Source organism: Motacilla alba, chromosome 15 (assembly GCF_015832195.1).
Source record: "Motacilla alba alba isolate MOTALB_02 chromosome 15, Motacilla_alba_V1.0_pri, whole genome shotgun sequence".
In the NCBI taxonomy this organism is placed as follows: domain Eukaryota; kingdom Metazoa; phylum Chordata; class Aves; order Passeriformes; family Motacillidae; genus Motacilla; species Motacilla alba.
The window spans coordinates 9,268,349-9,289,448 of NC_052030.1; the positions used below are offsets into that span (position 1 = coordinate 9,268,349).

At 58.8% G+C, this 21,100-nt stretch overlaps 1 protein-coding gene across 2 annotated transcripts in view; it reads right to left on the bottom strand.

The window, feature by feature from the left end:
• Nucleotides 1–293: 293 nt before the first annotated feature.
• Nucleotides 294–21,100, bottom strand: part of SEZ6L (seizure related 6 homolog like) — a 38,182-nt gene continuing 17,375 nt past the window's right edge. The window contains exons 2-17 of one of the 2 annotated variants that reach the window (XM_038152748.1): nucleotides 15,408–16,130; nucleotides 14,640–14,773; nucleotides 10,675–10,867; nucleotides 9,988–10,173; nucleotides 9,000–9,165; nucleotides 8,137–8,303; nucleotides 7,166–7,360; nucleotides 6,942–7,080; nucleotides 5,054–5,250; nucleotides 3,760–3,954; nucleotides 3,419–3,610; nucleotides 3,003–3,197; nucleotides 2,652–2,684; nucleotides 2,435–2,546; nucleotides 2,017–2,119; nucleotides 294–1,740 (exon numbers count right to left, since the gene is read on the bottom strand). In XM_038152748.1, coding sequence (XP_038008676.1) covers nucleotides 1,711–1,740; nucleotides 2,017–2,119; nucleotides 2,435–2,546; nucleotides 2,652–2,684; nucleotides 3,003–3,197; nucleotides 3,419–3,610; nucleotides 3,760–3,954; nucleotides 5,054–5,250; nucleotides 6,942–7,080; nucleotides 7,166–7,360; nucleotides 8,137–8,303; nucleotides 9,000–9,165; nucleotides 9,988–10,173; nucleotides 10,675–10,867; nucleotides 14,640–14,773; nucleotides 15,408–16,130 — 2,960 coding nt within the window. In that variant the 3' untranslated portion in view covers nucleotides 294–1,710. Of the gene's footprint in view, nucleotides 1,741–2,016; nucleotides 2,120–2,434; nucleotides 2,550–2,651; nucleotides 2,685–3,002; nucleotides 3,198–3,418; nucleotides 3,611–3,759; nucleotides 3,955–5,053; nucleotides 5,251–6,941; nucleotides 7,081–7,165; nucleotides 7,361–8,136; nucleotides 8,304–8,999; nucleotides 9,166–9,987; nucleotides 10,174–10,674; nucleotides 10,868–14,639; nucleotides 14,774–15,407; nucleotides 16,131–21,100 lie in introns of both variants that reach the window. The other variant, XM_038152747.1, reaches the window with a different exon arrangement.

Consider the following 21,100-nt stretch of genomic DNA (forward strand, 5'->3'; position numbering starts at 1 on the left):
GTCCCCAGGCCATGCCAGGTCACCTCGTGTCCCAGCAGGGCTCAGATGCCTCCCTCCCACAGGAGCGGGGGGCTCTGTGGGGCTGCACCAGGGCAGGACCTGGCACTCAGAGCCCAGCCAGTGGCTTTGGGCCACCATCCCACAGCAGGGCATGCAGTGTACCCGGCCCTCACCTTGCCCTGCATGGCTGCAGCCTGCGGCCAGAGCATCTGCAAACTGATTTCAGACATTTAAAAATACAGAACAATTGTTATCAAGGTTATACTGAATGCTAGAGCTTCCCACGGAACTACTTTATCATGTTCAAAAATATTTAATCCCAGCAATTTTCACATTGTTCTTATAAAAACAGACATGTATGAAGGGAAATGAAACGCTTTGTACATTTTTTGGCACTTTTTTTTTCTCTTTTTTTTTCCTCTTTTTTTTTTTTTTCTTTTTTAACTGTTACAAATTACAAACACACATTCGTTGTTTTGAAAGGAAAACCCCAAAATCCCAGCTGTACACCGCAGAGCTGCACCAAGCACCCCGAGCTCACCCAGCCTCCCGCACTTGCGATTGTTCTACAAGGACAAAAGAAGGACATCAGCAGCCAAGGACGTGGCGGTGGCTTCGCTGCCCTCCCCAGGGGCTGGCTGAGAGACAGCGGGGACAGTGGTGGCCCTTTGGGGTCCGTGTCCCCACCGCTGTGTGGCTCTGGCAGGGGTGATGCAGTGAAGGAGTGCAGGGGATGGCGAGGGTGGGACTGAGGGCGATTTCTGCCTGCGCTGAAGCCTCCACACATCCCACCTGCCTCTCCTTCCCAACAGCTCCACCTTCATCCCCCGGCTGGGGACGCACAGCACAGCCCACCAGGGCCCCTCCTGCAGCAGGAGCCAGGGAGCCCAGCCCATCCTGCTTACCCTGAGATGCTGCCAGGGGCACAGAGCGACCCTCGGCCATGCCGCGTGTTCCTGGCAGGGTGACGGGAAGTGCTGCTGGAGAGACAACGGGCAGAGAGGCACCAGCTGGGAGCTCTGCTCGCTCCAGGGTGGCTTCCAGGGTGGCTTCCAGGGCTCCCAGCGGCAGGGTGGCACTGGTTGGTGCTTCTCCACAGAGCATCACCTCTCCACATCCAAAGCGAAGTGGGAAAAGAGAGCAGCACGTACCTCGTGTGTGCCAGGCTGTCCCTGAGCCCTGCAGCGAGGACAGTCCCTGGGCCGGTGTCCCCCGAGCCCCCCGGGGGAGGGTCCCACTGTGGGAGCTGCGGGGTGGGACCCTGCGGGGGACCCTGCGCTAGCTCAGCTCCCAGCAATCAACCGCAGGCTCTTGCAATGGAGACATCTTTAATTTTTAACAACATCAGAACCGCAAAAATCCCCCTGCGTCTGTGTGGGCAGTGCCGAGGGACGCTCCGCCATGGAGGGGGACATTCTGCCACGGAGGGGGACACAGCAGTGCCCCCGTGCCCCCCTGGCCTCACCAGGACCCAGCTCTGCCCCGGCTCCAGCTGCTGCCTGTGCCCAGGGCTGGGCAGCACACCTATCGCAGTTTAAATAGAATAAATACAGCGAAGAAAACAGTAAAATCTTCAATAGAGAGGCAAAAGGAAAGACAACAGCAGGTCCGGGGGTCCAACCAAACTCCACGTGGTCTCTGGATTAGTTACTGAGGAAGTTCTATGAGAGCACATTAAGTTCGCTGCTGGAGACTCTCTTACCGCTGTTCTTATATCGAAACCTCGTATTCCCGTGTTTCCTGCAAGCAAGGAAAAACCAGTTGAGGGCAGCAGCTGCATTTCAGGATCATCTCCCCACTCCCAGGCAGCAAAAGAGATTCTGGGTGTTGTTCTGTTCCCAGGGGAGTGATGCCCTGGCAGCCAGGATCCCTCAGCCCCCTGTGCCTCCCATCCCACACGGATGGACTCGTGTCCCATTGCTCCCACAGAGCCTGGCTGGACTCATCCCAGTGGCTGCCCAACCAGCCAAGCCCCTCAGGAGTGTCCCTAGGGAGGACAGGCACAGCAGGACTCACCCCTGTCTCATAAATCGGGTTGTCAAACTCCGTTTCTACCGTGATCTGGCTGTAGGGGTGGGAGTACATGAGGGGCAGGCGGAGGCTGGAGTAGTACCGACACCTGCAGGGAGAGGCGGAGTCACTGAGCTGCAGGGACTGATTCCAGAACCACATCCCCCAGACTGATTCCAGAACCACATTCCCCAGACTGATTCCAGAACCACATTCCCTCAGACTGATTCCAGAACCACATTCCCTCAGACTGATTCCAGAACCACCTCCCCCAGACTGATTCCAGAACCACATCCCCCCATCCCCAGCACCCCGGGCAGCCCAGGGCACTCCCAGCGCCATGCCCAGGGCGTGTGGCTGGCGAGGGCGATGCTGAGCCAGCCCTGGCCGTGCCCCCACTCTGTGCCAGCCCCTGCAGCCCCACCTGGTGAGATAGATGTACGCTCCTCCCAGCAGCAGGGAGATGATCAGCACCGGGATGAAGATGGCCAGGGCCATATTTCCCCCCTCGAGCGACGTCTCTGCAGCAGCTTCTGCTACTGAAAGGACAAGATCTATTATGTTGGATCCCCTCTCTGCCTCTCCCCCTCCTCCCAGGCTCCACCAGGATGCTGTCCATCCAGGCAACCCACGTCACTCACCTTCGAGAGCGTGTTCAAAGCTGTCTTGGTTCACTGGAAGAGAGATGGAGAGTTACTGGTCTGTAGCTGGTTTTGACTGGGTGCTGGCAGCTGTTGCCGGCTGGGAAACCCAAATCTGGGACCTCCTGCCCCATTTGGTCCCAAACCACGCTGTGAACTCCCAGTTTTTAATAAACATGTGGCCAGGACTGAGCCGGCTGGGCTGAGCAGAGCCCAGATCCAGAGAAGCTCCAGGTCTCAGCTGAGTTCAGCTCCCAGCTGGGGCTGCAGCCAGACCACGGTCCCTGGGCTGTCCCAGGCTGGGGACAGAGGTGTTGGCTGTCCCCTTGCCCCCCTCCCCTTCCCTGTTACCTTTGCAGATGGGCAGAGGGCCGCTCCAGTGGGACGGCTGGCCCAGGATGCATTTGATGGTCACCTCCCCCATGAGTTCAAAGCCCTCATAGCACATGAAGGTCAGGGACTCCCCTGGTAGGTAGAGGCGCTTATAAAGAATTTGGTACCCGTTTTCTGGCAGCCCTGGGTTATCACAGGCCAGCGACTCCTCAGCTGAAAGGGAATGAAACACATCCAGGGTGAGCCCGAGGGAGAGAAGGAGCCTGGGGGCAGCGAGGAAGCACCCAAGCTCTCACCCCACTCTGCTCCCAAGTAGCTCAAGGATCTGCACCACTCCCACAGCCGGGCAGGGTCCTGGCTGCAGGAAAGTGCTACCCAGGATCCCCCAGAGAGGAGCTGGACTGCAGGGGAGCAGGAGAGACCCCCAGACTTACAGACGCAGTGCGGGAGCCGAGAGGTCCAGATGGGGGTGCCGGTCTCGCGGCTGTAGCAGGTGAGCAGGGAGCTGCCCTCCAGCACGAAGCCGGGGTTGCAGGTGTACTGGATGGTGGTGCCCACCAGCAGCACCGGGTCCGAGATGAGGCGGGTGGAGTGCTCCACCTCCCCGGGGTCCGTGCAGTACATAACTGGGGAGAGAGGATGGCTGAGGGGAGCACCTCGGAGCAGGAGCCCCTCAGAGCTGGGAGCCCCTTGGAGCAGGGAGCCCCTTGGAGCAGGACCAGCACTGCCACAGGGTGTGGGACAGGGACAGAAGCACCTTCCTGTGGGCACTTACTCTTTTCACAGAAGGGGGGGTCGCTGCTCCAGCTGAGGTCCCACTGGCAGGTGAGGGTGTCACTGCCCACGATGTCATAGCCCGGGTCACACTGGTAGGTGATCTTGGCCCCTCTCACCAGCTCTGTGTGTGACGTGGTCTTCCAGCCGTTCTGGATCTCGGGCAGGTCAGAGCAGGAGTCGTTGCGGGACACCTCTGCAGCCAAGAGGGATCCTGGCTGTCACCCACCGAGCAGGACCCAGGGCACAGCCCTCCCCAGAGCCACCCCAGCTGGACACAGGGCTCTTCCCAAGGGCCTGTCTCTCCCCACAGCTCCACAAATGGCACAGCTGGTCTGCAGGCAGCATCCCCTGGGCACAGGGAGGTGCAGCAGTGGGGGACAGGGGCTCTCTGAAGCCTCCCCAGCCCTGACCCTACAGGCAGAGAGGAGGCTGGGCTGGTGAATATGGGGCAGTGTCTGTGCTGGGGTCAGGATAACCTGGGAGCACCAGGCTCAGCTCAAGCTGCGGGTGCAGGAGAGGTGCCAGCACCATGGTCACAGCACAGCTGGTTTGCTCACAGGAGGATTTGTTGCCTGCTTCCTCCAGGCTGGTTTGCTCAGGTGAGGGGTTGGGCCCTGCCCTCCCCAGCCCTGTGTGCTGCAGAGCTCTGAGGAGGGCCCTGCAGCCTCCCATGTGCTCTGCATTGCAGCTCGCTCTGTTTGTCGTAGCCAGGGCTGTCAGCAGTGCAAGGAAAACATGCCTGGAAGGAGCCTGGCACGGGAAGCGGGGTGGGGGAGAGGCAGCCTTGGGGATGGAATGCCCCTCACAGCCCCTGTCCCTGCCGTGGGCACCCAGAGGCCCAGCCTGGCAGGCACAGGGCACAGCTGCCCCGAAGGACAATGGACCAGATGTGTGCAGGTGCAGCCTGAGCTGCTCTGGAGCACGGAGATGGGAACATCCATCTCAGGAGCCCACCCAGGGACTGGCTTCAGTGACCACCCTGCCTGGCAGGGTGTCTGTGGGGATCCTGCATCCCTGTTTCCAGCAATTCCTTTCCCCCTGGGCCAGACCAGGGCCTACAGGGACCAAACCTGCCTGGTTGCCAGCCTGAAGGAGGGCTCACATACAGGGACGCCCCAGAAGTGACTGACCCAGAGACCTGCAGCTAGGCTGGGGGTGCAGCAGGAGGCTCAGGGTGGGATGAGAAGGGGGTGCTGATGCTACAGTGCCTCTCCCTGCTGCCAGACCCTGCAGCTGGACAGTCTGGGCTGGCTGTGTGCCACGTCCTCGCACCAGCACCCTGCTCCCCGTACCTATGTAATTCATGATGAATCCTTGTCCCTTCCCAAAGATGAGCCCAGCAGGGTCTGAGTGGAACTGGATGGTGAGGTCGGGGCTGGAGGAGTAGAGCTTCTGGGGGCCGCTGCTGCCCACGTACTGCCCCAGGATGCGGGAGGAGAGCTCGTCCCCGTCGTAGATGGTGAGGATGTCGCTGTTGGTGATGTTCAGGCTGAGAGGAGAGTTTGGTTAGAGAGCAGCGTGTGCCGGAGCCCAGGCAGGACACAGCAGCGCGGGGCTCAAGGGACAGCCGGGTCACCTCCCCCCGGGTCACCTCCCCCCGGGTCACCTCCTCCCGGGTCACCTCCCCCCGGGTCACCTCCCTCCGGGGGGTTCGAGGCCGGGCTCTCCCGGGACCCCGCGCTTGGAAGTGCCGGTCCGCAAGAGCCGCGCTTGTCCCCGCGGCCACCAGAGCGCAGTGGCGGCCCGCGGATGGCGGGGACGGCCGGGGACACCGGGCAGGGATGGCTGCAGCCTCCGTCCACCCCGGGAATGCGGCTGCCCTGGAGCCCAAGGGGATGGGAGGGTTCGCTGATCCCCCCCGCTCCAAAGCCAAGGGCTGGCGATGGATGCACACGCCAGGGGACACAGCTCTGGTGTCGGGAGGGTTCTCTGGGTGCCCGAGGCTGCCAGCGTGGGTGAACGGTCACACCGACCCCGAGGGTGGGCAGTGACACCCCTTCCCTGCTCGCTGTCCTGCCCTGTCCACGCCCAGCAAGGCTCCCCAGGGCTGGGAGCACAGCACCAGGACCCGCTGCCGGGTGGCACAGGGGGGACTGGGGCAGGGACAAACCTCCTCCCCTTCCCTGAGGGGAGAGCACCAGGATGCTCCCAGCCCAGGAGATGCCTGAGCTGATCCCCAAACGTTTTATTAGGAATGTTCTTGGAGGGAGCCCAGCTAATCCCCATGGCAAGCTGACATTTGTAGTAAATCTCTGCTTTCTGTCAAACACGATTTTCTCGGTGACATTTATGCCTGATGACTTCAAATCACTTGGCCTCCAGTTCTGCTCAGCCCCAGCACCCACAGAGCTGGGAGAGGTGTGCTGGGAGCTCCGACTTGGGATTTTATGGGGAGCTTTAAAATCTTTATGACTCTAAGACTCTACTTGAAACACGTCCTCCTCTTGAAAACCCAAAATAGCATCAAAGGAGGCTCCCGCTGCAGCAGCAGCATTACCATGCCAAGAACTCTCAGCCTGGCATTGGATCCCATTCCCCTCTGACCCCAGCACGTTCAGCCTGGGCTGGCTGAGTGGCTCCACTCCCTTAGTGCCTGTATTTCACATTCAACCCAAAGATTGAGCTGTTTCCATCTCATGGATGCCTCCAGGCTCTCCTAACCCTGCACGACCCAGCTCCTGACGTGCAGGGTGTCACCCCAGCAGCACATGGCCACGTGCTGCTGTGGCACTGCTCCCTGTGGAGAACTCCAAAGCTGTTGGAGCAGCAATTCACTGCTGCTATGGATCGTGTAATGGTGCTTTGAACTCGGAGAGCAGCACTCAGTCCTGCCCGGGGTGCCAAGTGTATCAAAGGGGATTATGGAAGCTCTGAGGGGCAGAACAGGGCATGGCAAGACTCTTCCCTGTGAGGGTGGTGAGGCCCTGGCACGGGTTGCCTGGATATGCTGTGGCTGCCCCATCATTTGAAGTATCCAAGGCCAAGTTGGAAGGGGCTTGGAGGAACCTGGGATAGTGGGAGGTGTCCCTGCCCATGGGAGATCAGCTTTAAGGTCCCTCCCACCCAAACTGTTCTGGAATTCTGTGATTCCACGGTGGAGGCAGGGGAGCAGGACACTGCAGGAAGATGAGGCGAGCACTTCTGGGGCAGAGACAGACACTGAGCTCCTGGGCTACTCACAGCTGGATGTCCAGGAAGAGCCGCTTCTCCTCGCCCACATGGATCCTCCAGATGCAATCCTCCCCCTCCGTGTAGGGCTCTGGCCAGTTGGGGGACAGGATCACCCCGGCCACAGCAGTCAGCTCCCCTCCACACGTGGCTGTGGGGGCAAGGGGGTAGGCAGAGCTCAGCCGGGGCCCAGGGGTGTCACCCCACACCCGGCAGTGCCCAGGGGCAGGGCTGACCTCGGCACAGCGGCTCCGTGTCGTTCCAGTAGGGGTCCCGCATGTTGATGCACTCGATGACGGCGGGGCCCTGCTCCAGGGAGTGCCCGGGGTCACAGGTGAACTCCACGGTGGTGCCCAGGTTGTAGGTGGGGTCCGAGGTGGTGAAGTTCCCGTTCTGGATGTAGGGCTCGTAGCAGTGGCCCCGCTCGAAGGCTGGAAGAGATCCCTGTTACCTGTGGGGACACGGAGCCTCTCCCTTCCTGCTGAGCTTCCCCAGGCCCTGCTGCTGTCCCCACCCGCATGGATGGCTCTTCCATGGAGTGTTTTACAGGCAATTAGGATTAACAATATATCCATGCTGAGCCACACAGGCCTCACCAAACCCCACTGCCCTGGTGGTTCAGCACTAGGGATGTGCTCAGGGCACTGCCAGGCACTGTGCTTCCTGTGCATGCCACGGGACAGAGAGAGAGAAACAGCACGCGTTTCTCACAGCAGCTTGTGAGAATTTTCAGGGAGTTGTAAGGATGTGACAACTTGTTAAGTATAAACAATCTGCAGGTGGTGTTTTTCTACTTCGTCTTTCTGTTCTTCTCAAGGACAGTGTGTGAGGAAGATGTTTTTGTTGGTTAGCCAATCACACAGAATCTATCGTGCCACCCTATAAAAACTGTGTGGCTCTCTTGAATAAACCCTCCTTTGCTCTTCCTACAATACTGCCTCCTGCCTGTTCCTGTGTCATTCACGCAAGAGTGACAGCTTCCCAAGCTGGGGACGCCAAGCCATCCACCCTGGGATCGCTCAGGGCCACAGTGGCAGCGATCCTGCAGTGGGACCCACTGAAATGACAACAGGAGCCACAGAGGGGCACCGGGCCTGCCCGTGCTGGGGGCAGTCAGGACCCCTCGTGTCTGTAGCTGTCCCCTGGGGGCTGGTTGTCCTGGCTGAGCCGGGCACTGCCCTGGGGCCCCAGCACGGGGACACAGCACCTTCGAAGCGGATGTTGAAGGCGGTGGCGGCGACGGGCTCCTCGGCGAGGAAGTCGATCCTGATGGAGGAGCCGTCGCTGATGACGCCCTCGAAGGGGACGCTGTCGGCGCGCAGCGAGTCGTAGAGCACGGCCGAGCGGTTGGTGTCCCCGCTGTACACCACCATCCTGCGGGGACACGGGGCATGGCACGCGGGACAGCGCCCCTGAGTCCCACCCGGGCGCGAGGGGGGTGAGATGGAGCAGCTGGGACAAGCTGGGGGCTTCCAGGTTTTGGGGTATTCTGGGGTTTGCTCTCCCAGAGATGTGTCCAGGGATGGGAATGGAGCTGGGGAAGGGGCTGGAGCACCAGGAGCACCTGAGGGAGCTGGGAAAAGGGCTCAGCCTGGGGAAAAGGAGGCTCAGGAGGGACCTTGTGGCTCTGCACAACTCCCTGACAGGAGGGGACAGCCAGGGGGAGTCGGACTCTGCTCCCAGGGAACAGGGACAGGAGGAGAAGCAATAGCTCGTGATCAGGGAAGGTTTAGACTGCATATCAAGTATATCAGGGAAAATTTCTTTCCCAAAAGGGCTGACAAGCATTGAAACAGGCAGCCAGGGGCAGTGGTGGAGTTCCCATCCCTGGTGGGGTTTAACAGTCATGTAAAAGTGGAGACATGGTTTAGTGGTGGCCTTGGCAGTGCTGGGGGACAGTGGAACTCAATGATCTCAGAGGGTTTTCCCAACCCAAATAATTCCATTTTTCTATATTTAGTGCCCAGCAAAAGGCCCTGCTCCTCACCCCGTGCAGAAGAAGCCCCCTGGAACCCCCTGGGATCTCTCTGCAGTCCCAGGGCTGTGAGGAAACAGCTCCTGGAGCCTCACCTGTCCTTCTCAGTCAGCAGGAGCTTCTCAAAGTGCAGGTGCAGCTTCTGGCCCGGTGGTGCCCCGATGGCCCAGACGCAGTACATGCTTGCAGACTGGTTCCCGCTGTAGCTGGGGGACAGCACGCGGCCGATGGTGGCATTGTGCACTGTCCCTCCGCAGGGAGCTGCAACACAGAGCACAGCCGCGCTGGGACGGGCACAGTGGCATTGGTGCTCCCCTCTGCCCAGCTCTCCTCAAAGTGCCCAGGGCACAAACCTCTCACCTGGCTCTGCTTTGCTCTGTCTGTACGTATTTATACTCACAAATGCATATTTATACTCACACACACACATAAAATCTTAATTTCCTTTCCCTTTGCTGCCTAACGAGGGGACAGATTCTGCTGTCACTGCCTGACCACCTGAGGCATTGCTCTCACCCCCTCCCTGTCACCACGTTTCTCTCCACAGAGAAAAGCAAGGCACAGTTCTTCCCAAGAATATTTCTGGGTTTCACATCCTCTGAACCTCAGAGAAAGGAAAAACAAATCTTATCTCATTCACTGCTCCTGTGCTGTTCACAAGTGGAACGCACTGTGGAAGATTGTTTACCTGAAGGGAATTGACAACTGGATTCTGGTGTCAGTGTTTTGATTCACTGGCCAGTTGAATCCAGGGGTGTGTGTTGGGACTGTGGCTGACAGTCAGGAGATGCTGTGCAGGGGAGTGCAGTGGAGTGCTGGGCAGGTTCCGTTTAGATGTAATGTAGTATAGTATAGAATAATATAGTATAATAAAGTAATTAATTAGCCTTCTGACAAGATGGAGTCCTCATCATTTCGGCCAGACGTCGGGCCAAAATATCACTGATACCTCCCAGGACCACGTTCCTCTCATGGGGCAAAGACAGGGACTCGTGTTTTCCTCAGTGGGGCCCAGTTTCCCCCACGGGGCTGGCATGTGCAGGTACCTGAGCAGATGGGCTCGGGGCTGGCATGTGCAGGTACCTGAGCAGATGGGCTCGGGGCTGCTCCAGTGCGGCCGGGACGCGTTGATGCAGGTCAGCGTGCGGGGGCCCTGCAGCTCGTAGCCCAGGTGGCAGTGGAAGTGAGCGATGCCACCCGAGTGCAGATCCATCACCGTCACGTCTCCAAAGTCAGGCCTCCGTGGGAAGTTGCAGCTCAGCATAAACACTGGAACAGGCACACGTTGGGAGCTCAGGGCTCAGCTGCTCCCAGCCACCCCGTGGGGACGTGCTGGATGTGCCCACGTGTCACACAGAGCAGAGACAGAGCACCGCCAACCCCCCACTGCCGCTGCTTCCCCACCTGTCAGTGCTGCTGCCCAGACCCAGTTTCTATTTTAAAAATAATTTGCTGGAACTCATTTATTTTTTAAAGCTCTTCGAGGTAAAAAATAGACTGGCAGTGCGAGTGTGTGCAGGAGGAGCTGCTGCACGGGGACAGAAACGGGGCAAGGCGGGTGTGAGAGGCACAGCCAGCACCGGGCTTGGGGACATCAGGGCACACCGAACCCTCCACCCTGGGCACAGCACCTCGACCCGCCCCAGCCCACGCTCTGAGCACGGGCAGGTGGTGAAACAGGAGCGTGGCTGCTCTGTGGGGGCACAGCCCACTGGTTTGACTCTGCAGCCAAGTGGGGCTTGGGTAGGGCGGTTTTGGGGACAAACCCACCCTGGTAGTGGAGCTGGAAGGTCCCCACCACGTCGTCCTGGAAGGTGCGGAAGTAGACGGAGATGGTGTTGGTGGGGCTGCGGATCACCTGGCCTTCCACCAGAAGGGTCTGGTTGGCCAAGACCACCAGGGCATCGCCGTCCACGCCACGGATGGACAGCACCTCCCCGTCTGACAGGTTCACACTCTTCACCTGCGGGGAGCAGAGATCTGTGAGCTGTGGGGGCAGAGTGGGGACCCCAGGGTCACATCCCAGCCCGTCACACACACCCAGAGCATCACACCAGCACAGTGCTGCAACAAAACCAGGGCACTCCTCAGGGTTTGGTGCTCACCACCCACCCCGAGCACCAGGAAACCTCCCCAGGATCCCTCACCCCACTGGGGAACGCTTGGGGAGCCACACAGCAAGTGCATCTAATGAGTAGTTCCAAAAGGCTTTAATTATTATTTGGAAATAGCTGAGCAGTAACCTCACATTTACATTTCACGTCCATTTAGCTTAATAAATGGGCTCATATTTCAGCAGAAAGATGCTCATCAGACCATTTGTTTCCCTGAGTGTGTGAGGCCCGGGGCTCTATATTTAGCACCAGCCCAGCCGTGATTGGGAGCGCTCCCGACGATGTTGTGACTGCAGGGATTTGTGGCTGTTGTCACCGCCGTGCCCACCTCCCCCTGGCACACGGGGCTGGGATGTGCCCTGCTCCAAGGGCACTGCATGGTGCCACCCCAGCCCTCAGCATCCTGAGCCTGCTCCTGAAGGAAATCCCTGGAAAAAGCTGGATTAACAGCTCCAGCCCAGTTCAGAGCAGGACTGGGATCACCCCAGGATGGTTCAGAGCAGGACTGGGTTCACCCCAGGATGGTTCAGAGCAGGACTGGGCTCACCCCAGCCCAGTTCAGAGCAGGACTGGGCTCACCCCAGCCCCTGTTTCCATCCAAGAGGAGCTGATTTTGCCTTATTTTTCCAGCTGGGTCCTGGCAGGGAAAAGCATTGTCTGGAGCACGGGCCACGTGCAACTCTGACCCCCTGCCTGCCCTGGGTCATTTCTTTCCCAGATATTGTCCCAAAAAATGTGCCGTCCCCCCCCCACTGTGGCTGGTGGGATGGCTCAGATCTGATTGTTAATAAATGGCATGAATTAAGTGTTATTTGGGTGAATTATTTGGAGTCCAGGCATCCAAGCAGGCTCCATACAGTGCCAGCAATTTTCCCCAGCTCCCGCTGGGACAGAGCTTTGCTTCTCCAGCTGGGTCTGGATCCCTGCAAAGATTTTTCCAAGGTGTTTGTAACAGATTTTGTTCTGCAGTCGCTTGAAGCCAAACCTGCTCCCCAGCTGGGTCCCTCCAGTGCTGGTGGCACCACGCACATGACACAGAGCCAAATCACTCTGGGAGATTGGGAGGGGGATTCGGGGGAGCAGCTGGAGCAGGCAGAGCTCTGCGGAAGGGAGGAAGCTGGGGATCAGTGCTGGGTGTCATGGGACACACACACACTCAGTTCCACCATCAGCCTCCCCTCGGTGAAGCCAGGGCAGCTGGGTGTCACCACAAGTGCCACTCGCTGTGCCAGCATCAGGCTGGCATTCCCAGAGGAGCCTGGAGTAGGCAGGGAGTGCAGACGCTGCCATGGCCCCGTGCCAGGGACCGTCAGCCCTGCGAGAGGGACCATATGTGCCAGCTCCTGCCCGGGGCTGGGAGCACGGGCTCTGCCTTCAATCACTGCCTGCACCCACAGCAGCTCCTCCAGAGCCTCGGGAAGGCAGGAGGGATCCTCGAGTCAGGCTGCCAGCCTCGCTCACCCACTGGAAAAACCTCTTTAGGGAAATTCTATTTCCTGCCAAGAAGATTCAAGAATTTTAAAAATAAATATAATTTCACCAAGCATTTGGAGAGCTGGCTGCTCCCAGCTCCCAGGGCTGCCATGGCACAGGCAGGGACACAGCTGTCCCTGGAATGTTTTGGGGCATGCAGGGAGGGGCAGGGAGCTGAGCAGGGACCCCGAGCTCTCACACAGCCCAGGGCAGCTCCCAGCCTTTCCCAGGACCATGCCTGACCTCCAGGCTTTGTGTCCTCCCCGCAGTGAGTGAGGGTCTGGCTCCAAAGGAAGTGGAGGGTCCCCGAGTCCTCCTGCACGGCTCCCAGTGCCTGCAGGAGCAGTTTTGGGCAGGGCTGGAATGCCACAGGCATCCCGGCCACCACCAGGCTGTCCCACAGCCCCTGCAGGGAGAGGTGACTGCCCATGCAGGGGCTCGTGTCCCAGGGGCTTCTCTCTGCTCCTGCAGATGCCTTTACTGAGATCCCCAGGGCAAGAGGCAGCATCTCCCCGCTACAGGAGCTGGGAATCCAATCCAAACCCGGGTTATCCAGTGCCTTGCCTTGGGAATTCACCCCCGAGCCCCGAGCCCGTGGTGCTGCAGCACAGGGCACTGCCAGCTGCAGATGAGGCCATGCTCCACCAGCACCGACCTGCTGTTGTGATTTAATTTGTCTGAAACGCTCCAAAGCATCAGCAAAGCAAAATGCAAAGCTTGGGGGGGGTGGAGAGGCCAATTTTATGCTCCATTAAAACCTCAGCTCGCAACAGAGCGAGGTCAGGAGTGGTGTCACCTGATGGATTATGGACAGAGGCGAATTTACAGCAGAGCAGCCTCTCTTTAGCACCCTGTGGATCCGAGGAGACAGTTGCTGTGCCCAGTTACTTTTCCACTGCCATGGAGAAGTGGCTGAGCTGCTCAGACTCCCCAGTGCTCAACCTGCACCACTGCTGCTGCCAGGGCAACCTCCCCACCAGGGCTGGCAGCCACGGTGGCCTCGTGGCCTGGGGGCCAGCCCCTGCCTGTGCCCACCAGGGGGACAGCGGGGGACAATCCCGCTGGAACTCCAGCTCCTTTTAATGCGCACTTTTAATCACACAAATCCAAATTGGATGCAAATGGTGACATGGGGAAATCGCAAGAAGAAAGGAATGCATGGAGACCCTGGGCTGGTTTCACCTGGAGAGGGTTTGGAATGTGCAGAGGCCCCTGCCCTGCTTGCAGCCTCACCTGGGCTGAGGGATGCTCATTTTGGGGGAGCTGATGGTGCACATCAGCTTGGGTGAGACCCCCTGCTCAGACGGGTGGGCATTTGCTGGGCACCTGCCCCAGCCAGAGGAGGAACCTGGGCAGCCCTGCTGGGCTTCCTGCACCCTCAGAGCCACCCAAACCCCTCCCAGCCAACGGGGGGTGCAGAGGGCAGGGAGCTGGTGCCCCCATCCCACCAAGAGCCTTTTTAACAACCTGCTGCCAGCGCCTCTTGGTTAAATTAATTGCGTGACATTTAAAGAGTTTGATCATCGCTGACATTCAGGATGTTCCAGCTCCCTCACAGAGTTCATTTATTACAAAGCCTCAGAAAAAAATCTGTTTTTTCCCTGGAAAGGGCTATTTTATCAAGTGAAGATGCTCAGGGCAGAGGTACCCAAGGCTTGGCATCATTTGCTGCAGTGACCAGTTGTGGTATTCACATTCTCTGGAAAAATCCCTTTGCCCTGGATTTTTCTCCTGGGAAGCTGAGAAGCCTCAGAGGAAAAGGAAAACAATTCTTATCTCATTTGCTTCTCCTGTGTTTTGCTGCTTTGGAATGTGGTTGGAGATTGTTTATCTGACAGGTGATTGTTTCATTGGGTTTCTGATGTGAATAGTTTTAACTCTTTGGCCAGCTGGGGCCAGGTTGTGTTGAGACTCTGGAAAGAGTCATGAGTTTTTGTTATTATCTTTTTAGCCTTCTGTAAGTATCCTTTCTGTATTCTTTAGTATAGTATATTTTAATATTCTTTCATATAATATATCATCATAAAATAACAAATTAGCCTTCTGAGAGCATGGAGTCGGATTCATCCTTCCTTCCTTCATCTGGGGGCAACCCAAACACAACAACCAGCGGGCCTGGCTGTGGGGACAGCCTGAGGCAGGGCTCACCTGGAGCTCGACGCCGTAGCCGGTGTAGACGGTGATGTTGTAGGTGCACTGCAGGTACCCGTGCAGGGGCAGCGGCGGGTAATCCGTGGAGTCGATGTAGCCCTCGGGCTCGTGGAAGCTCATGCTGCAGAGCACTGTGGGGACACACAGCGGGGTCACTCTGACCTTCCCTCAGGTCTTCACTCCCACCCCCCGAAACCCAGCAATCCCTGCCCCATCAGTGATCCCATGGAATTACAGAATCACAGAGGGGTTTGGGTTGGAAGGGACGATAAAGTCCAACCCTTGCCATGGGCAGGGACACCTTCCACTGTCCCAGCTTGCTCCAAGCCCCATCCAACCTGGCCTTTGACAGTTCCAGGGGTCCAGGGGCACCCACAGCTTCTCTGGGCAACCCCTGCCAGGGCCTCACCACCCTCACAGGGAAGAATTTCTTCCCAATACCCCATGTAACCCTGTTCTCTGGCAGTGGGAAGCCATTCCCCCTTTTCTGACGCTCCATGCCCCTGTCTAAATTCCCCCTCCAGCTCTCCTGGAGCCCCTTTAGGAACTGAAAGGAGCTCTAAGCTCTTCCTGGAGCCTTCTCCCAGCTCTCCCAGCCAGGACAAGTGTTTCATCCCCCCCGTCACAAAGTGCATGAAGAGCAGAAGATTTTAGGCAGCCCCCAAACATGGGTGGTGGTCTGATTTTGGGGGGGCTGCCTAAACACAGGCATGCCGTGCTCCCCACCAGTGCCACAGCCCCGTGCCCGTGCTCAGCTCAGCTCACCAGGGGTGGGCTCCGTGGTGGTGACAGTGGTGGTGACGATGGTGGACGTGGTGGTTTCCTGGCTCTCCTCTGGCACAGAGCCGTGCGCGTCCCTCTCCGCGCCCTTGGTTGGGATGATGGCAGCGCCAGCGGGAGCCACGGTGGGAGCCTCTCCAGCATCCCCCGTGCTGTCAGGGAAGGGCTGGGGGAGGGCTGGGGGCAACGTGGAAGGGGAGATCTGCAGCGTGGGGTGGCTGGTGGTGGCCTGGTCCGCCCAGGGCAGCTCGGGGGGACTCCGCTCCGTGTCCTCTGCCGGCACCCGCAGCCCTGGGGCGGCCGTGGGGAGCCTGGAGCTCCGTGGGCTGGCTGGGGAGGCAGTCCCAGGGGGCCCTGCCGGGGTGGGCTTCAGCCTTGGGTGTTTCCTTCCCGTGTTTGCTTGCTTTAGAGTCGGTGGCTTTTTCTTAACAGGGGAAGTTTGTTTGGCATCAGGTCTGGGGGCAGCAGTGGCCCTAGGCGGGAGCGGCGTGGTCTCCTCCGGGGCCGGCAGGAGGTTGAGGGCAGTGCCCTGCCCCAGCTCCCCAGCTCCAGGGTCTGAACCCGCAGCATGCCCAAAATCCTCAGCTGCACCAGTCAAACCCGTGCTGTGCCCCAGCTCTGCAGCTCCACCGCCTGTCTTCTCCACGGGTTCATCCACAGCCAGAGGGTCCGGGCTGGGCGGCACCAGCGCTGCCCCCGAGCCGCTGTCTGCAAGAAACAGGGAAAAGTGGGACTTGGGCAAAGCTGGGCACCAAATTAGACATTTCATGGGCTGCTGGTGTGAAATCAGCCCCCTGGGAGGCTGCAGGAACACCCACCACTTCCCAAAGAAGGAACGACCGGCCCCCACAGCACAACACGCCCGCCTCGGCAGAGCCCCTCAGGCACCGCCGTGTTGGGCAAACCCAACCCAACATTTGTTGGGAACAGGGATGGGCAGGAAAGAGCCAATGACCGAAGCCACCCAGCCCAGCTCTGGCCAGGGGCTAATTGCACAAATACAGATTTATCCCCCATTGTGGGGTGGCCAGGCTGTGATCCATGGGCTGGAATCTGCCGTGAGCTCAGGGAGATGCCGCAAAGAGCTCCGAGCGCCCGAGAGTCAACGCTTTCCATGGAAACAGCAGTTGCCAGGGAAGGCACTTAATGCACGCTACTTAAAGACCATAATTCCAGCCCCCTCATGCACCCTGGGAGGGTTTGGAACCCGTGGAACGCAGGGTCCTTGTCCCTCTGTGGGCACAGGGGGTCCCGCTGCTGGCCTGGGGCTGCCCAGGCACCGACTGAGCCCTAGAGCAGCTCCAGCTGCTGTGACATGCCTGTGGTGGCAGCCAGGACGGGTGGCCACCATGGCACATGGTGGGATGTGGCCACCACAGCCCCAGCTCTCCACGAGATGGGGGCCAGAGCATCAGTCAGGGTTTCCTTCCCAAGCAGACTCCAGGTAAATCTCAGCTCACCTCGACAGTACAGGCGCTTTAAACAAAAGCACAACTCTTGGGTTGCATCTCACTTGGTGTTTTCTGTTTCAAATTCTGCTAATTAAGGTGGGACTGGAATGAAAAGGGTGAGGGGGGGAAAAAACGGAGCTTTTGTATGCGAATCCTGAAACACAGGGACACTGTGGGTGCCACTGCCCGGGGGGACCGAGGGAGGGCACAAGCAGCCTGCGCAGAGGGACTGAGCAGCGCTGAAAACTGACTTTGCTCCATCTCCTGGAAAACAGAAGCAGTTTCTGGCAAGAGCCAAATATGGGGAAAGGCAAAGCTGGTGAATTAGCCTGAAGGATGGAGTTGCCAACACTCAGGCTGTCCCTACACTGCTCCTTGGTCCAGGAGAGTCCTTGGACACTCTGCTGGTGCCTGGGCTGGTCCTTTGCCCCTGGGACAGAGCTGTGCCTGCCCCAAGCCACTTCACCCTGCTGCCACCACCTGCTGCAGCCACCAACAAACCTCTCCCAGCCTCCCAAGGGCTTCCTGGCCTCTCCTGCCTTCCTGGCCTCTCCTGCCGTTTGCCACGAGTTAAAGCATTAATTCCTTAATTAGCAAATGGTTCAGCAAATCCATCACCCATTCCCTGAGCGCATTAGGAGACATTTCACACGCATCATCTGCAACCATCAGCTTGTGTCAGCTCTGAATAATCTCCCCCAGGAAGGCTGGGTGCCTCAGTGTCCCCACACTTCTGGGGGGAGACCAGAAGCTTCCACACCGGGAGCTTTCACACCCTCTGCTTGTTTCTTGGTGTCTCTGCTTCCCTCTCCATCCCACCCTAGGCTGATCTCGGCCTCCATGGACACCCTGCCATGGGCTGGTGGGAGGGAATGTCCCCAGGGCCGTGCCAGTGCAGCTCTCCTTCCCTGAGAAGTTCTGCAGGGCTCTCCAGGGCTCTTCTCTTCCTCTCCCACCCCGAGCCCGGGAGGAGCAGTCGGTGGCTGCTCTCCCATGGCCCAGGTGACAGTTTTAGGGCTCTGCAGCAAAAGGTTCTGTCCATGATGGGCAAGGATGGGGCTCTCAGGCAGAGGGGAGGAAGCACAGCCCTGGGAGGGGAGGGGGCTCCCTGGCTGGCAGGGCATGGTGGGACAGGCTGGGACATTCTGGGACATTCTGGGACACCAGCTTACACCAGGAGAGTCAAGGATCCCGAGTCCTTTAAGCCGACACATTCCCAAAAACACCAACCCTGCATCCCCGGGTTATTTGTCATGCGAACCCTAATTCTTAATGGATTGTGCCTTTAAACCATATTCTATGCTTTTGGAAAGCTGACTAATTCCTTATTAGATCCTTTGCCAGGATGCATTTACCCGATTCTGTCCTTAACAAAGCATGAAATAAAACACTCTGTAAAGCGACTCCTTAATGAGCCACTAAACATGCCGCAGTTTGTAAAGGGCAAACGCGTTCCAGGGCAGGGAGAGGGCGGAACACAGCCGGGCTGGAGCAGGGGAGGGGCAGGCACGGGGCATCCGGGATCGATATGGGCTTATTCCACATTATCAGAAAGGGAATTGATTGTGGATCTCGGCTCCTGATTGATCACCACCCCCAAAGCCGAGCTGGGCTGCCAGGCTCTGCTCCCTCCCCATGGACCTGCGCTGCCCCGCAGCCCCCAGAGCCCCCTGCCCCCCCATTCCTGCCTGGAGACCGTTTGGGAAGCAGAACTGACTATCCCTATCCTTAGGGAAGGATTGCAGAGGGTTTCCATGTTTGCAGGGCCAGGGTGGGATTTGGTAGAATCCTTCCCACTGATCTCAATTCCGGCAGCCGTTCCACCACCTCCAAGGCCCGTGGGGTGATCATGGCCACACGGGACCCTCCCCAGCTGCCAAACCCCATCCTGCTCTGCTCAAGTGATCAATCCAGAGCTGCTGGAAGAGAAATGGCCACGTTTGACCTTGATCTAATCTGGAGGAAACAAACGCTATTGAGATGCACGAGGGGTTTATCTTGTACCTCCATCAGGAGCTCTCCAAGGACACTTTGGCTCTGGAAAGCCTTCTCCGAACCCACGGAAACCTCCGTGGTGGCCCTGCAGCCCTCGCCAGCCCCGAGGGTGGCGTGGGGGGCTCTGTGCCCTGCCCGGCAGCGTGGGCACAGCAGCTGCTCCTGCAGGATGGGCCAGGCAGGGCCGGGACGGTCTGGAGCACAAAGGGACCTTATCACAGAGGGACAGCTGGTCTCCAGGGCTATTCTGGGCCGTGCCTGGGTGTGTGCAAACACTGCAGGAAGCTGGGCTCCGGGGAGGGAGGATGTCTCCATCCAGCCTCAGCCCCCGCGGTTTATACTTAGCCGAGGAGGAAGCTCCGGTGCAGAGCCTGGGCTGTGTGTGGGAGCTGCCGGCGGGGCACAGCCCCATCCCAGGGCTGGGCTGGTGGCACCAGGCTCTGGAGAGGCAGCCGGGCAGGAGGGGTGGCAGGGCAGCGGCTCCCGGAGCATCTCCTCTCACGCAGACGCGGCACTGGGTGTTGGCAGGGCACCAAGCACACACCCACCCCAGCAGCAGCGGCACAGAGGCACCAAAATCCTCCTCCCCAGCCCCAAAGCTTCCTCCCCACGCGAGAGGGTCCTCAGGACCCCCAGCCAGGCCCGTGTCCCGTGTCCCCAACACGCGGCTGCTGCTCCAGAGGCGCCGTGGCACCGGGAGAACCCGATTGCCGAGATACCTCAGCCAGAGGGGTTTAGAGGAATTAGAGAGCTGCAAATGCCTGATAAAAGGCTGCTGGGATAATCACAAAGGCCTCGTTTCGCTGCCGTGCTCCTGAAAGAGCCGAGGCAGGAGGAGCCCTATCGCAGCTCCCATTACTAATGCCGATGGTATCGCGCCGAGCGCTCGCTCCAGGGAGGGCAGCAGCATCGCTCCGGCTCAGGAATCACTGCCCAGAAGGGTTAGGATCTGATTGCAGCAGAAATGAATAGAGCCGGTCCAGGCACTATTAACGCGGTGTTCAGCTCTGCCTGTGTGACGGGCTCAGGTGCATTCCGGGGTGCTGGGCTGGGGTGATCCTGCGCAGAGATGCTGCTGGCCTCATATCCAAGCGCTCGTGGGGAGCTGGGATTTATCCTGCACTGCCCAGCACGCTCTGCCCGCAGGCTGAGCCCCTGGAGCTCCCCATTCCCCCATTCCAGGGTCGGCAGGAGCTGCCGGGCACCTCTGTGGAGGAGCGGGATCACTCCTGCTGGGGACGAGTTCATCCAGGTCCCGGATAAATCAGGGAGGTCGAGGCAGGTCCTGGTGTAATCCTTCATCACCGGGGGGCTGGGGGGTGGGAAGGGGCACTCTGGGCACCTTCTGCCCTCCCACCTTTTCCTATGCCAACCTCCAGCGTGTGCAACATTTCATCCTCAGGGAGGAAAACGGAGAGTTTGGGCGGGAAGGGGCTCCTGACAAAAAGCACGTTGTGTCCATCAAAACACGTGGCTGCGATGCTTCGGTTTCAGATTTTAAAAGCTTTTGGCCTTGAATCTTGAAGAGCAGAAAAACCTTAATTGCAACAACAATCTTTCATTCCCCGAGCGTCCCCGCGGGCGGATGCAGCCTCTGCCTGCAAGCGGGAGCCGCGAGTCCCAGGTTTTCCCGCAGTTTCAGTTTCAGCAGATCAAGATTTTCCAACAGGAAAGAAAAAAAAAAAAAAAAACCAAAAACCAAACGTTTTCCTCAAGAGCATCCTGTCAGCTCCCCCTCTAAGCAAATAAAAGCGTAGCAATCCGCTGCGGGTGAGTCATGCCCGTGGGAGCTCCGGAGCCGGAGCCGGCGCTGCCCGCGGCACCTCGGAGCCGCTCTCCCGGCAAAGGTGAGACGGGGACGGCAGCGTTAAAAATAGGCTAGGAACCTGTTGTGAAGTGGTTGAGAGATTGTTAAGCACGTGCTGTTAGTTGGGTTGTTATATTGTAAAAGGGGTTAAAGGGTTACAAGAAATCCGGTACTCAGCATAGCGTAGCACACCTCAACAAAGTGCAGCACCAGCCCAGCCTGGACTGAACTGCCATGGGCCAACCTTAAACCTTCGTGCAAATGTAGGATCCAAACAGAAACCAACCCAAAGGGACAAAAACAGGATCAAAAGGGGCTTCTGACCCACTGAAGGTGTGCTGCTCCATCGCGGCCATCGCTGCTGAGCAGCCCCAGCGCCGGCGCTGCAGCATCCTCGACGGGATGGCTCCTGCTCGGCCCGGGCC